This window comes from Arvicanthis niloticus, chromosome 1, assembly GCF_011762505.2.
Source record: "Arvicanthis niloticus isolate mArvNil1 chromosome 1, mArvNil1.pat.X, whole genome shotgun sequence".
Classification (NCBI taxonomy): Eukaryota; Metazoa; Chordata; class Mammalia; order Rodentia; family Muridae; genus Arvicanthis; species Arvicanthis niloticus.
The window spans coordinates 114,467,666-114,483,346 of NC_047658.1; the positions used below are offsets into that span (position 1 = coordinate 114,467,666).

The window sequence follows — 15,681 nt, forward strand, 5'->3', positions numbered from 1 at the left end:
GTCTTCTTCCTCAATGCCTAATTCCTACTCCAAGTTGTACTGAACTCTTCTGTCTGCCTCTCTCCTTTTATATGTCTCACTTCTAAACCACGCCTTTAGCTCACGCCTTTAAGTCATGCCCTTAGGCCTTGTCTCTAAATCTGATCTCTAAGTTATGCCCTTAAGTCACACACCTTTAAGTCTCACACACCCAAGGAAAGATCCTGGGTATCTAAAGCTAGATGTTATCGGAGTGTGGTCAGCTGTTGTAGGCTAATGTAATCAAATCTCTTGTCAGGGTATATGGCTCAAGATGGCTGCAAGGATGATAGCCGCCTTTTGTCGGCTCCCCACACTTGGACAAGGAAGTCAACTTATAATAAAACTTTCAATGCATTTGGTGATGGAATTTCTGTTTGCTTTGTGAAGAACAGTACAAATAACGGGTGTATTTCTGTGTTCACTCAAATTTGAAAGCAAAACATTTTACAAACTGTAACTCAAAGCACAGAGATGGGCATGCTTTGTGCGTGCCTAAATATTATGAGGAACCTGCCCCTGCTCATGAGATACGATCTTGTGGATCTGGACCGACAGAGACTATGGACCTGTCATTTGACAAAACTGTTAGATGGAAAGAATGTTGTAATCAACCCCCAATATGGTTCCATTGTTTCCAATAATACACAAATTATTGATTGCACAAGAAACCAGTCAAACAGTGGACAAAAGGAGATGTCTATAGATCTTTGGCTATCAGATTAAGGTCATTTCCAATGGCATATTTAGAAGGTAGCTGCAGCTGTCTATCAAGTTATGTTAGAAATAGATGAAATTGGGACCGGATCTGGATTTTGAACAAGTGTTAGTGTTAAGGCTCCTATTCTATTAATTGGTCATGTTAAAATTACTCTTGTTTCTTCTATGGTATTTAATGTAAGATATACTGATTGTACACTTTCTAGTTACGTTACTATATTGAAATTTGGCAAAAACAAAATAAAACAAAATGCCAGGCAGTGGTGGTGCATGCCTTTAATCCCAGCACTTGGGAGGCAGAGGCAGGTGGATTTCTGAGTTTAAGGCCAGCCTGGTTTACAGAGTGAGTTCCAGGACAGCCAGGGCTATACAGAGAAATCCTGTCTCGAAAAAACCAAAAACAAAACAAGAAATCTGGCATGTCTGTTATGGTGGTCTATCAACCAGCTTTTGTTTTACTACCTATGAGTATAACAGGACACTGGTATTCTGAAAAAAAGCTTACAAATATTGGAAGAAATGAGTCAGGCTTTAAGTACCAGCAAGGGGGTAGTAGGCTTGATTATTGCCAGTTTAGCAGCTTTGATTACATTAATAGCTAGTGCCATTGCTTCTGCAATTGCCTTGATGGAAGAAGATAAGACAGCCACTTTTGTAAATCATTTAGCAAAAAAAAAAATGTTATTAATGTTCTTAGTATTCAAGAGGACTTAGGCATTTGGAACAAGGAATTGATGCTCTTTATAATACTATTCAAATTATTGGAGAGGAGGTTCAGAGTTTCAGAGTAAGAAGTCATCTCGAGTGTGATGCTAAATATCAATAATTTGTGTCACTTCTAAAATTTACAATGACAGTCACTATAATTTGGAGAAAACTCAGAGACACAGGGTATTTGACATAATTCTAATGCCTCTCTGGATATTTAAACTTTGCATATCAAGACTATGAATTTAAAGAATGCTGCTCGAAGCTTTGATGCTGTGGATATTGTTGTTAAATTATTCGTGGCTTAAGGTCAGTATTTTCATCTTGGTCAAGCTTCAAGAATGGCTTATATAGCTTGATCATCTTGGTCCTTCTTGTCCTGAGAATACTTTTTTTTTTTTTTTTTTTTTTTTTTTTGATTTTGAGACAGGGTTTCTCTGTGTAGCCTTGGCTGTCCTGGAACTCACTCTGAAGACCAGGCTGACCTTGAACTCAGAAATCCGCCTGCCTCTGCCTCCCAAGTGCTGGGATTACAGGTGTGCGCTACCTCTGCCTGGCCTGAGAATACTTTTATTCCTGCCCATTTTGATAAAACCTTGCCTTTAACAACATCAACATGTTAGTGGCCAAAATTCATGGCTTGACACTTAAAATGGATCCCCAGACAAAGACATCAATTTAACAGGCTGGCAGTCAATGATGGGTAAGATCCTGCACAGAGCCTTACCAACCTAAGACATAAATGCATCGCCTTTGATAATGCATTTCAGTGGTAGGTATGGAAGGCATTCTTATCAAAACAACCTAAGATAGCCACACCTTGTTTACAAAATAAAAGGGGGAGACATGGAGGGCTTTTGGTGCCACTTCTAAGAAATTGTCAAGAATATTTAACATTGGGCTAGGACAAGAAAGTTATACAGTTGAGGACTGTATTCCTTATATCTTGATCATCTTGATAAGTCACTAGAAACAGTGATCTCAGAACCTTTGTTTATCCTTGTTTGTTCCTTGACTACTTTATTTATGCCTTCCAACTGGCCATATTCTTTGCATGTACCTAGAATAATATAAAAACAAACTGGAAAAAATAAACTCAATTCAGCACTTGCTGGGGTCAAACTATAATGTTGTCTAATTCCCTATTTTTTTAAAAAAATTATTTAATCCTTGCTCCCTCCCTGAAGACCTGGTTGACTGACTGAGCTGGTTTGTTTTTTTTTTTTTTTTTTTTTTTTTTTTTTTGATTTACTTAACTATTTATTTAAAAGATTTATTAAAAAAAATTTAAAGGGCTGGTGAGATGGCTCAGTGGTTAAGAGCACTGACTGCTCTTCCGGAGGTCGTGAGTTCAAATCCCAGCAACTATATGGTGGCTCACAACCATCTGTAATGAGATCTGATGCCCTCTTATGGGGTGTCTGAAGACAGCGACAGTGTACTTACATATAATAAATAAATAAATAAATTGTTTTAAGATTTAAAAAAAAATTTAAAGATTTCCCTTTGAAAGATTTAATACCTTTATTAGATTTTTAAAATAATTTAAAATTACTTATTTAAATAGCTTTAAAGAAGTATACATTTATTTAAAAGTAGATACATCTAAAGATTTATTTATTATGTAAAGTGTTCTGCCTGCATGCCAGAAGAGGGCATTGGATCCCATTATAGGTGGTTGTGAGCCACATGTGGTGGTTGGGAACCAAACTCAGTACCTCTGGAAGAATCAGTGCTTTTAACCTCTGAGCATCTCTTCAGCCCTATTTCTTTTATTCTTTTTCTTTTTTCTTCTTCTTTGACAAGGTCTCACTGGCTGTCCTGGATTGATATAGACCAAACTGGCCTTGAACTCACAGAGATCTGCCTGTCTTATAAGTGTAATGTATTAAGTTGTTTTCGGCTCAGAAAATGGCTTAGCTTGGTAAATGCTCCATGTGCACTTAAGAAAAACAGGGCTCTGGGTGGTGCACACCTGCATTATGGCCTGCACGAAGATGAAGCACAGGATGGGTTCCAGGCCACACAGGGCCTGATGTCAACAGGAGTCTGCAAGCTCAAGGTCACACTGAACCACAGAAAGGGTTCCAGGCCACACATGGCTACCAAGTGAAACCTTGTTTTAAACCAACAACACAGCCAACTGTTGCAAGATATTGATTACACTGTGATCCCCAAGATTGTGTTATTTACAAAAAAAAAAAAAAAAAAAAAAAAAAAAAAAGCCGTTTCTAGTTGTGGTGTGGCTCAGTCTTAGCACATACCTTTAATCCCAAGCAATGAAGGTAAAGTTTGTTTGTTGAAGGAAGTACCTGTGTTTGAAAGTGATTTCTAATAGAATGGCAGACAAAGTGACAAATCAGAGAAAGATTTGATAGAATAGGGTACACCCACCTCTCACAAGAAGAGAGAAAAGGGAAGCTACTTAAAGAAGAGCAGGGGTCGGAAGGCAGTTTCCCCAGGACAGGTGTACAGAGGCAGCTTGCAGAAGGGGAACAAGCTAGACACAGGTGAAGACAGAGTGAGCCAAGAGAATGAGAAGGACCCAGAAGATTACAACAGACTTCCAGAGTTAGTTTGAGGCCAGAATTATCAGTCATAGGCTGAGAGAGAGAGGCCAGATTAAATCAGTCAGCTTGAAGAAGAGTTTGGGCCAGAACAGCTGAGTTGAATCAGTCAGGCAGAGCTCAGAAAGAACTACAAAAGGGTGAGCTTATTCAGCAGTAAGTCACAGAGGCTGAAAACATCCTAGGCCTAGATTAGCTTAAATAGTGTCTAGAAACTTCCAGGACTAGGCTTAGATTATCAGAAGGAGGCAGTAAGCCTCAGGAGAATAAAGTTACTTTTATGACCAATTAACTAGAAAGATGAAGACATTTAAAGAAATCATAGGGCTGGAAAAGATGGCTCAGTGGTTAGAGCACTGACTGCTTTTCTAGAGGTCCTGGGTTCAATTCCCAGCAACTGCATGGTGGCTCACAACCATCTGTAATGGGATCCAATTCCCTTCACTGGTGTGTCTAAACAGAGTGACTATGTATTCACATATATAAAATAAGCAAGTGAATAAATTAAAAAAAAAAGGGCCGGGCGGTGGTGGCCCACGCCTTTAATCCCAGCACTTGGGAGGCAGAGGCAGGAGGATTTCTGTGTTCGAGGCCAGCCTGGTCTACAGAGTGAGTTCCAGGACAGCCAGGGCTACACAGAGAAACCCTGTCTCGAAAAACCAAAAAAAAAAAAAAAAAAAAAAAAATTAAAATTAAAAAAAAAAAGAAACAATAAAGTCTGCTCTTGTTTGGTGGAGCAGAGTATTAATGTCAGGGATGCCCGACCAGGTTGGTCATGTTGGTGTTTTCCCAATTGTTGGGGAAGAACAATGGAAATATTTGTTCAATCACATTTATTTATTTATTTATTTATTTATTTATTTATGGTTTGAAGCTCATTTTCAGCAAATATTTAGGATTGCTATAGTTGTGTGATTACCATTATCATCATTATCATCATGGGTTTTAGAGACAGAGTTTCTCTGTGTAGCCCTGACTGACTGGAACTTGCTCTGTAGACCCTACTGGCCTTGAACGCACAGAGATCCACCTGCCTCTGCTTCCTGGGATTAAAGGTGTGTGCCACCACTGCCCAACACATTTTTACGTTTAAAAGAATATCCTTATTTTTTTCTGGCATGGTGCCAAATGATTTTAATCCAAGCACTCGGAAGGCAGAGGCAGGCAGATCTGAGTTTGAGGCCACCCTGGCCTACAGAGTGAGTTCTATGATGGCCAAAACTACATAATAAGACCCTATATTGAAAACACACACACACACACTTTTCCCGGTATGGGTGTTTTGCCAGTGTCTGTGTGTGTGTACCACATACATGCATGATGCTCTCAGAAGCCAGAAAAAAAGCATTGGATCTCCTAGGATTAGTTGTCAGCAGCTGTGAGCCACCCTGTAGGTGCTGCTATGGTCCTCTGCAGGAGCAAGGAGTGCTCTTAAGCACTGAGCTACTTCTCAGCCTGTGACCTTCTTCAACACTGGTATTCTTTATTCAGAATCCTATTTGTTGGTTCTGTTTGAAAACAAAACAAAGCAAACGCACTGTGGTTCCCGGTCTGTGTAAGGTAGTCTGAGGTCCATAGCCAATTCCAGCATGTTAGGGAATTCCCGTGGTGCAGTTTGACAATGGGCTTTTCAGTCATGTAGCTGCCACCTGTACTCCAGGAAGCTCGGCCCTCACCTGTGCTCCTGCAATGAACCTCAATAAGCCCGCTGGTTCAAACTAGATTATTTCTTTGCTCAGTGGTTGCCCCATCTGGAGTGAACAGGCATCTTCATGCATCTCTCTAGGAAAAACGGCACAACGAATCAAGTTGAGTGTAGGAAAAGAGACTGTTGCTTTCGGCCTGGCCTGTGAGGTCTGTGTCAGTGCAGCCGTGGAGGAGATGGCAAGAAAATGCGACTCTACAGATGCTGAGGCTGTAGGCTCCAAAGGACTTCCTCTCTTGCCTAATGCATGGCAAAACCTCACTGCTGCCACTCTTGCTGCCCACCCCACCAGGCTCTATTCCCACAGAGGCCCTGGAGAGAGCCCTTTAGACCCGAGTCAAGCATCTCCCCCTTTACCTCCTCCGGTGGGCGCTCAACTTCAGAGTAGGGGCCCATGATGTAACCCTGGACCGACCGAACCCTCACCTATTAGCCACTCTTCACTAACCTTCAACAAACCAGAACCTGTGTCCCTGCCACTGGAGCTCTGCCCAGACACCCATCTGCTGCACCTTCTCAGTGTTCCCTCTTCAGTGAGGCCTACCCTATGCTAACTGATTATCCCACCCTGAAGCCAGCACCTCCATATGCCTGGTATCTTTTCCATTTTTCTTTGTGTGCTCTAAGTGTCTTATCCTATGCTGTCACTGTGTACCCTATTCTCTTGAGACCTGGGGCTTTCAAGGAACCTGGAGCAAGGCTGGCAGCCTGTGAGCAGAACCTCCTCTCTGTCTTCCCACAGAACAAGGATTATAGGCTTGTGACTACACCCTGTTTTTTTTTTTAATTTGGTGCTGAGGATTTGAACTTGGGTCCTCATGATGGGGCAGCACACACATTTACTTCCTGAGTCTTCTCCCAACTCTCCAGTAGTCTTTCTTTCCCTTTTCTTTCTTTTTTTTGGGGGGTGGGGTGGGGTGGGGTGGGGTAGAGTTTCCCTGCATAGCCCTTCCTGTCCTAGAATACATTCTGAAGACCAGGTTGGCCTCGAACTCAGAGATCCACTTGCCTCTGACCCCAAATTTCTGGGATTAAAGGCATGTGCCACGCCTGACCAGTAGCATTTCTAACCTCCTAATTTTTAAGTAATTCACTAACATTACTAATATTAAGTTCCCCGGGGAGGCCTTGAACATTTGATTGTCCTGCTTCAGCGTTTAAGGGGAGATGGAATTACAGGCTGTACTGTCATGCCTGGCATTGCTTTTAAAGTTACATTTGTGTGTGAGTCTGCTCATATACATGGGAGGAGCGCCCTCTAGCTGATAAACTTGAGTAGCAAATGGTTTACTAAGTTGTAGAGGTCAGAGAACAACTTGTGGGAGTCGGCTGTCTCCTTCCACCATATGGGTCTTGGTGACTAGATTCTTGTCATTAGACTGAGAGCAAATGCCTTTTAACCCTCAAGACATAGAGATCCTGCCCCCCCCCTTAAAGATAGGCTCTCACTCTATAGCTCTAGACTATTTAAATTTATGGTGATCTTCATGCCTCCCATTTTTCTGGGACTACAGGAGCGGGCCACTATGCTCTGCTCACTACATGATTTCAAAGGTCAAGTAGACCTGAGCTGAAGACCAGACAAGGGAGCCCTCGCCATCTTGAGGCCAGGGAAGTTGAATCTAAAGGAGCAGAGGAGATGCTGCAAGAAAAAAAGGCCGAGAGGGACACAGAATTTAATAAAATGATGGACAGAGGAAGTGAGGCAGATACACACCGGGGGCGGGGGAAACTGCCACAAAACTTAGGAGATTTTCAAGAATCGGGGAGGCTGAGTGTGTAGGATTCAAGGTAACCAGCAGAATGGGAAGAAGTGGAGAGCCAACTCAGGACTGAACTGTTAAATCAACAGGTGGTGCTGAAGAGGGCTGAGACCAAGCGCACAGGGACTGAGGGGCAGACAGTCACTCACTCGGTGACCCTTTAATACAGTTCCTCATGCTCTAGTGACCCCCACCCATAACATCATTTCGTTGCTGCTTCATAACTGTAATTTTGCTACTGTTATGAATTGTAATGTAAATATCTGATATGCAGGATATCTGCTATGCGACCCCTGTGAAAGGGTTTGATTCCCAAAGGGCTTACGACTTCTGCCTTAAAGACTCCTAGGACCAGTTTTCTTAGGCCTCTGAATTCGAAAATGGGAGGAGCACCCTCTAGCTGATAAACCTGGGTAATGAGGTGGACGCTGTAAGTCTCCATTCTGTTTGCGACTATACTGATTGCCTAAGTCCTACCAGACAGAAACAGCTCTGAACAGAGGGTCTGGCTCTCTCAGGGATGAACTCGCACGCTGACTGAGCTTTTGGGGTGTTGAAAAGTCAACGTCTTCGCACAGAACTCTCCACCCAAACCTTGCAATAACTGGCTCTCTGCTTCATGTCAGTCCAGACACACCCAAGCGCTGCTCCTTTTGCGGGCGCGGTAAGCGTTCCCCCAGGCGGGATAGGGATCCCTGGCCTACCGACTGTGCTTTTTGTGCTAGCTGGGGTAGGTGGCAGTCCAGGGCAACTCTGCCTACTGACCCTAGTAACCACTCACCTGCTCTTCTTTCCCTATAGGCCAGAAATTTTTCTTTTCTTTTCTCATTGGTCCGCGTAACTTTATCGCAACCAATCAGCGGTAGCCACGGGAACAAACTCACTCCTACACAACCTGCGTTGGGGGGAGGTGACCTGGGAAGACATATATCTGATTTCTGCATCGTTTTTTTTTTTTTTTCGAGAAGCACTTTACTCCTTACCGTGTCGTAGCTATCCCTGGAATGAGGCGCCTACACATTTTATTTCTTTCATGCCTGACATAAAGTCTGGCCCTTGCTTGTTCCTGCCACCCCTCCAAATGACTTGGCCCGCGGAATGCCCCATCTTCTAGGCACTTTAAGAGCCGGAGTCTTAGAGGAGTTTAGGGTGGTGATTCTACAACGGTGACTGGCAAGTGGGGGACTTCAGCCCTCCTCCGCTGCCCTCTTTGTCGCGACCACACATCACGTCTCTTGATCGTCCCGGCTGCCTCCGCACGGGCCCCAGTAGCGCGGGCGAAATCGGTGCGCGCAAAGCGTACTTGGTACAGTCCACTCCGCCGCGCCCCGCGCCGCCGGAAGTGAGGTGTCTTACCCCCGAAGTTCCGGTTCGCAGGGGGTGGGGAGTGTTGTTAACCAGAGCGGCTGCCGCAGTCGCGGTGATTGAGTGTGCTCGCGGCGCTGGGCTCCTGGTGAGTGGTCCGAAGTCTGGTCCAGATTGCGGTTGGGGTTGGGGGGTCGGCGCCTAGGACCTTGCCCTTTGGAGTCACTGAGATCAGCCCGCACCCCCCTGCGTTCCGCCGCCAGTTTTCGGCCTGTCAGATGGCTGGAGACCTCAGGCGGCGGCGCGGCCACGGTAACAGAGGCCGGGCCCCGCCTGCGAGGTTCGCAACTCCTAGCGTTCACAGGTGCGCGAATGTGAGGCAGCCTGAGTGGTTCTCGATCCCACCGCTGCACCCTGGCGGTCGGCCGTTTCTCCGGTTCTCCGAGTGGACACTGCTGGGGGGCCGCCAGGGTTCCAGACTGACGTACCCCGCTGGGCGCGCGTCTGCGCTGACCACCCTGGCACAGCTGCCACTGGTGGTGCTGCCTTCTCAAGTTGTGCCCTCTGCACCTTGCCTCCTCCACCCCTGGTGGGCCCAGCGTTCCCGCCTCTAAAGCCTATCATCCCAGCTTCTTCAGAGGGTCAGCGGACGCAGCCCCCTTCCTCTCAACATTGCTGCTTTGCCTCATTGACTCCCTAGAGGTGTCTTGGCAGGCGCGTGGAAAGATTCCTAGATTTGAAATGAGACCGACCCAAGTTCTAAGCCTTGCATCCGTGTGAGCCTCTAACCCCTTTGAGTCCCAGTTTCTCGTTTGTGAAACAGGGAGTATATGCTGCTTTGAATCTAATGGCTGTCACAGTGAAATGAGTGTTTACCCTTACACTCAGCCAGGTGCTAGGTTTACACAGTATGGCTATCACAAATGTCATTTTTCTTGTGCAGGTCTCTGGGCCAGGGCAATGTTCCGCACCGCAGTGATGATGGCGGCCAGCCTGGCACTGACCGGGGCAGTGGTGGCTCACGCCTACTACCTCAAACACCAGTTCTACCCCACTGTCGTGTATTTGACCAAGTCCAGCCCCAGCATGGCAGTGAGTTCAGGGCTCAGGGAAGGAGGACTGCCCAGGGAGGGAAGGAGAAGTCTACCTGGGGCAGAGATGGGGCTCCATGTCATAGAAGTAAGGGAGAAAGAGCCTCTGGCTGCCTAACTTGGAACACTCTGTGACAGTCTTGGGGACCTGTCAGAATGATGAGCCCCAGACAGAGGGAAGCAGAAATGACCTCCAACCACGGCCTTTCCTCACCCTAGGTCCTGTACATCCAGGCCTTTGTCCTTGTCTTCCTCCTGGGCAAGGTGATGGGCAAGGTGTTCTTTGGGCAGCTGAGGGCAGCAGAGATGGAGGTAATATGTTGGTGGCCCCAAAGGACAGTGTCCAGAGCCAGGCACACAATGACTGGGTTCCATATCATCCCCTGCTCACTCCACAGCACCTACTGGAACGGTCCTGGTATGCTGTCACTGAGACTTGTTTGGCCTTCACCGTTTTTCGGGATGACTTCAGCCCTCGCTTCGTGGCACTCTTTACGCTCCTTCTCTTCCTCAAGTGTTTCCATTGGTTGGCTGAAGACCGTGTGGACTTTGTAAGTCAGGAGTGGTGGATGGGCACGCCCTTGGATTGGGTATGGGGCGACCCAACCATCTTGATGGTCTCCTCTCCGCTCTGCCTCAGATGGAGCGCAGCCCCAACATCTCCTGGCTCTTCCACTGCCGCATCGTCTGTAAGTGAGGCTCGAAGGAGAAGGGGCCACTGAGGAGTGGATGTGAAAAGTGGACACCTTTGAGCCAGTACCCAGAGCCCTGCTGCCCCTCAGTCCACAGCTGCACAGGAAAGATAATTTAAGAAGTTAATTTGCATAGTCTCTACCCTGTTCCACTCCAGAGCTTCTTAAATGCCTGGGCACTCAGCTCTCTGCCTTCTCCCTGGGCCTGGGTAGCCCCAACACCCTGCCTGGGCAAAAGTAGTTCCCAGGGGGCTGATTCCGCTCGGTACACATCTAAGTAGATGGCGGGGTCTGTGGCCATGATGCACATGAGGGTGGGACTGTCCTAGAGCAGGAAGCCATTGTCAGACCTTGGCTGACCTCACGTTCCTCCCTTTGGGGTCTCTACAGCTCTTATGCTCCTCCTGGGTATTCTGGACTTCCTCTTCGTCAGCCACGCTTATCATAGCATCCTGACCCGTGGAGCCTCTGTGCAGCTGGTATTTGGCTTTGAGGTAAAACTGGTTTGGGGGAACAAAGCTGAGATGGTACTGCATGTGCAGTGAGCAGTCCTACAAGTGCTTCCTGAGGACCTGCTATGTCTCCACCCCCTTACTGGCCACCAGAGAGTCTCTGCCATTTAGTCCCGGCCTCCCTCATATACTTCTAGGCTATTGCAAAAGGATACAAGTAAAGGCTGGAATGGCATAGAAGATTCTTGACCTGAGCACCTTAGCAAGCAAGCCTTCCTGGAGGCTGATGTCACAGCTGGCTGTGAATGGAAAAGAGAAAATTGCTGGGTAGATCACCCAGGAGACCTGGCCCAGCTCTCATTTGCTGAGTGCTCGGCACGTGCTGGGCCCCGTGCTGTGCTCATGAGTCACATCTCAGAATCAACAGTGTGTTATAGATGACAGTTAATGCATTGGAGGTTGAGTCAGTTTCTTTGGTCCCAGGCTGGTAGGACCCCAGCCGTGTCGGTGGGTGTTACTGCACCTGCTGTACTGCAGTCCGGGCCTGGTAGGGCAAGGGGAAGCTGGTGCTTACACTGTCTCCTATCCCTCCAGTACGCCATCCTGATGACCATGGTGCTTACCATCTTCATCAAGTACGTGCTTCACTCCGTGGACCTCCAGAGCGAAAACCCCTGGGACAACAAGGCCGTGTACATGCTCTACACAGAGCTGTTTACAGGTGACAGGGTCCTGGGCCGCTCCTGATCCACACCTGCATCCCTCGGTGTGTCTGCCGGCCCTGTGGCCAGCTGCGGTCTCCCTTTGTTCCTCAGGCTTTATCAAGGTCCTGCTTTACATGGCCTTCATGACCATCATGATCAAGGTGCACACATTTCCGCTCTTCGCCATCAGGCCCATGTACCTGGCCATGAGGTGAGTCCAGCTCGTACCTTTACTTTCTCAGACTGATCTCTCCCATGTCTTACACTCACTGACTTGTCTCTTCAGGCAGTTCAAGAAAGCTGTGACAGATGCCATCATGTCTCGCCGAGCCATCCGCAACATGAACACACTGTAAGTGGGCTTATTCTGGCTACTCTCCCAAACTCCCTTTGCTCCCAGTTCTGGTCTTGACATGCATTCTGCCATCTTAACTTAGGTACCCGGATGCCACCCCCGAGGAGCTCCAGGCAATGGATAATGTCTGTATTATCTGCAGAGAAGAAATGGTGACTGGTGCTAAGAGATTGCCTTGCAACCACATCTTTCACACGAGGTGGGAGAAGGTCTGGGGGACCTGCATCGTGGACATAGGCTCATGGGGACCTGCTGACCACTGCCTGATTTTACTTCCAGCTGCCTGCGCTCCTGGTTCCAGAGACAGCAGACCTGCCCAACATGCCGAATGGATGTCCTGCGGGCATCATTGCCAGCCCAGTCACCACCACCTCCTGAGCCTGCTGACCAAGGACCACCCCCTGCCCCTCATCCCCCACCACTGCTGCCACAGCCCCCTAATTGTAAGTGGTCCTTCATTTGCCCACAGAGGACCTTCCTTGTCCTCAGGTACTTGTCCTGGGCTAAGTACTGACAATGCTGGGGAGTCCCAACTGTCTCCTCTGCAGAAGTTCATTCTGGGTGGGAAGGGGCGAGAAGATGGGAAATAGACAGATGATGAGTGGTAAGGAGGGCCTGCCAGAGCGGAGGACAGCTCCTAGTAGCCAGCACCCTGCCTGGGGTGGGACCGTCAGCCCACCCCTCTTCTCACTACTGCTTTTATCTCTGCAGTCCCCCAGGGCCTCCTGCCTCCTTTTCCTCCAGGCATGTTCCCACTGTGGCCCCCAATGGGTCCCTTTCCACCGGTCCCACCTCCCCCAAGCTCAGGAGAAGCTGCGGCCCCTCCATCCACCAGCGCAGGTGAGCCTTTTGCATGCCAAGGCAGCTGGGGGTGGCAAAGTCAGATCTAGAGACCTGGAGACTGACTTCCTTCTGTGTTTTGCCAGCTGTTTCTCGGCCCAGTGGAACAGCCACCACCACAGCTGCTGGCACCAGTACTTCTGCCCCAGCGTCTGGCTCTGTACCTGGGCCAGAGGCTGGTCCTGCCCCTGGCTTTCCTTTCCCTCCTCCTTGGATAGGTATGCCTCTGCCTCCACCTTTTGGTAAGTGGGTCACTCTCTGGGATGTTTAGGCTAAAGAGGTGAGGCCCAGGTAGCTCATACTGACCTTTGTATCTCCTGCCAGCCTTCCCCCCAATGCCTGTGCCACCTGCGGGCTTTGCTGGCCTAACCCCAGAGGAGCTGCGGGCGCTGGAGGGCCATGAGCGACAGCACCTGGAGGCCCGGCTACAGAGTCTGCGTAACATACATACACTGCTGGACGCTGCCATGCTGCAAATCAACCAGTACCTCACTGTGCTGGCCTCCCTGGGGTATGCCTGCCAGATTCTAGTAGAGCTCACAAAGATCCCTTGTAGTTTTTGACATTTGTCTTCCGTGTACCCTGTAATACATTCTGCTGCCTCAGGCCACATGTCTACAGGCATGCTCAAGAGCTCTTAGCCATGCCTGCTGCTTTCATCCTTCATTCCAGGAAGTGCATCACAGCCATGTAGGATCAATTTATTAGCAAGTTGATTGTGAAACTTACTTGTTTTTTTCTAAGCTCAAATTATTCCTGACATTCGCTGCTATAGCTCATCACTTCACACGTCTGCCAGTGCTGACACTGAGGGAGGGAGCAGAAAACAGTCACCTGAAGCCAGCCTGACCCATGTTCAAGTGCTAGTGTCATCACTTGCTTGAAGTCTTCCTGTACATTAGGATAAATATCAAATTCCTAGTCATAGGTGACATGTGCAGAGGGCTGACAGGAAGCTGGAGTCTAAGGCTTGAGTGTTCTGACCTGCTCAGTAAAAACCCTCTACAGTGCCCACCTCTCAGTGGAGATGGAAGAGTAACAGCAACGTGTCTGCTGTCTGCCTGCTAGTGACAGACTCCACGGGGCTGAATCACTTGACCCACTTGATAATCCAATCCACCTATTCACTTACGCCTACTCCTCACAAGGACTCAAGGACAGCTTGCCTTAGCACCTGTACTGCAGGGCTCATGGTGGTGGGTAGAATCTGGGCAGCTCAGGATGCCAAGGTCAGGCCTCTTGTCCCTTCTCTTGGCCAGGCCCCCCAGGCCAGCTACTTCAGTGAACCCCACTGAAGAGACTGCTTCTACAGTGGTATCTGCTGCCCCTTCCACCAGCATCTCCAGCTCTGAGACTCCTACCCCATCCCCAGGAGCTTCCCCACCAATTCCTGAAGCTGAAAAACCTTCTGGTAAGTGAGTAACCTTTAGGGGTGGGATGAAGAGTTCTCTGGGCTTCACCTCTGTTGTCTCTTCCTAGCTCCCGAGTCAGTGGGCACTGCAGAGGAGTTTCCTGAGGATGGAGAGCCTGATGCTGCAGAACTCCGCCGGCGTCGCCTACAGAAGTTGGAGTCCCCTGTTGCCCACTGACACTGCCCAGCCTGGCCCTGCTCTCGAGTGGCCCTCACTGGAACATGTCCTGCCACCAAGTGCCAGCTCCCTCTCTGCTTGCACCAGGGAGTAATAACCCCAGTTGAGAAAGGCAGGATCTCTGAGGATCAAGAAGTGTCTGGGCTTCCAGTTGATCCATCCCCAGCTCCCCTGGCAGCCATGGGGATGCTGGTCAGCTCTAACCTTCCTCCTCCACTTCTGCCATGTTCTACTGGGGCCTTGAAAGTAGAAGCTGAATCTCTGGTAAGCCTTTTCTCCCATGCTTTCTGGGAGAAGGTGAAGCCCCTCCAAGCCCTGCTTGTGAGTATGGGACCATGCTGCAGTGCCGAACAGTATTAGCTTCTGTTCCCAAGTGTGGAGACCCAGAGGGGCTGAAGACAGACCAGGACCTGGCCCCACCCTCCTGCCAAGACTGCTACGTCTCTTTCCTCTACCCCAGTCTTCCCAGACCCCCCCTTTGTGATGGTGGCTGTGCCCCCTAAGCCCTGTGGCATTTCCATGTCTTACTGGCAACCACACAACTCAGGGAAAGGAGTGCCGGGGGTGGGGCACAGGCGGGCAGCACTGAGGGACCCTGCCCTGCTCCTCCCCAGCCCCTTTCCCCATCTCACCCAGCAGCCACTGCCTGGTGGGCCTGGCTGAGGGTGTATGCTGCTCCTTAAACCGCTGTTCCCCAGAACCCAAGGCAGGCCACCTCCAACCTGTGGGACTTGAGTTCAGGATTGGAACTATTTCTGCACCTACTGGCTTTGGGCTTAAATTTTGTCTTTTGAATTTGAGTGCTTGATCCCAGGAAGGAGGAGCAGGTGTGGGGCTAAGTACCTGGACTTTCTAGTTTAGAACATGCTCTGGGCCAGGCAGGGACCATGGAGCCAAGGCCTAGCTGCTTCTTTCTTTTGGTTTTGTGTTACAGGAGTTTCTGGAGAGTTTCAGATGATTATTTAATTTGTAAATATTGTATAAATTTTAATAGCTTAAATTGTATATACAGCTAAATAAAAACTTGCATTAATGACTGGTGGAACTTGTCACTTAGCTTCAGGGCTGGGCTCTTTCCTTGCTCAGTCTGCAGACTTAGGAATGGCTTGCAGTTTCTGGGATTAGAATGCAACAAGAGAGCACTGGGAGGTTGGTGCCTCTACCTTAGATCT

At 48.4% G+C, this 15,681-nt stretch overlaps 1 protein-coding gene across 2 annotated transcripts; it reads left to right on the forward strand.

The window, feature by feature from the left end:
* The first annotated feature begins 8,454 nt into the window (after nucleotides 1–8,454).
* Syvn1 (synoviolin 1) lies at nucleotides 8,455–15,545 on the forward strand. 2 transcript variants are annotated; one of them, XM_034503074.2, is made up of 16 exons: nucleotides 8,455–8,934; nucleotides 9,730–9,878; nucleotides 10,097–10,189; nucleotides 10,276–10,428; nucleotides 10,518–10,566; nucleotides 10,960–11,063; nucleotides 11,616–11,742; nucleotides 11,837–11,936; nucleotides 12,012–12,077; nucleotides 12,163–12,279; nucleotides 12,360–12,523; nucleotides 12,792–12,920; nucleotides 13,007–13,162; nucleotides 13,245–13,431; nucleotides 14,180–14,331; nucleotides 14,400–15,545. In XM_034503074.2, exons 2-16 carry the CDS (start codon nucleotides 9,747–9,749, stop codon nucleotides 14,507–14,509), a joined length of 1,839 nt encoding a protein of 612 aa, XP_034358965.1. In that variant the 5' UTR covers nucleotides 8,455–8,934; nucleotides 9,730–9,746; the 3' UTR covers nucleotides 14,510–15,545. The 2 variants fall into 2 exon arrangements, with proteins under 2 accessions (XP_034358965.1, XP_034358973.1); XM_034503082.2 differs by having other exon boundaries at nucleotides 13,007–13,138.
* Nucleotides 15,546–15,681: the final 136 nt, after the last annotated feature.

Bases quoted from the DNA above. Each gene is read 5' to 3' on its own strand.
- Syvn1 (XM_034503074.2), top strand. From the start codon at position 9,747: ATGTTCCGCACCGCAGTGATGATGGCGGCCAGCCTGGCACTGACCGGG. The intron at 10,429-10,517 runs GTAAGTCAGGAG...GCTCTGCCTCAG, and splicing joins CTGAAGACCGTGTGGACTTT to ATGGAGCGCAGCCCCAACAT. The intron at 12,280-12,359 runs GTGGGAGAAGGT...TTTTACTTCCAG, and splicing joins AACCACATCTTTCACACGAG to CTGCCTGCGCTCCTGGTTCC.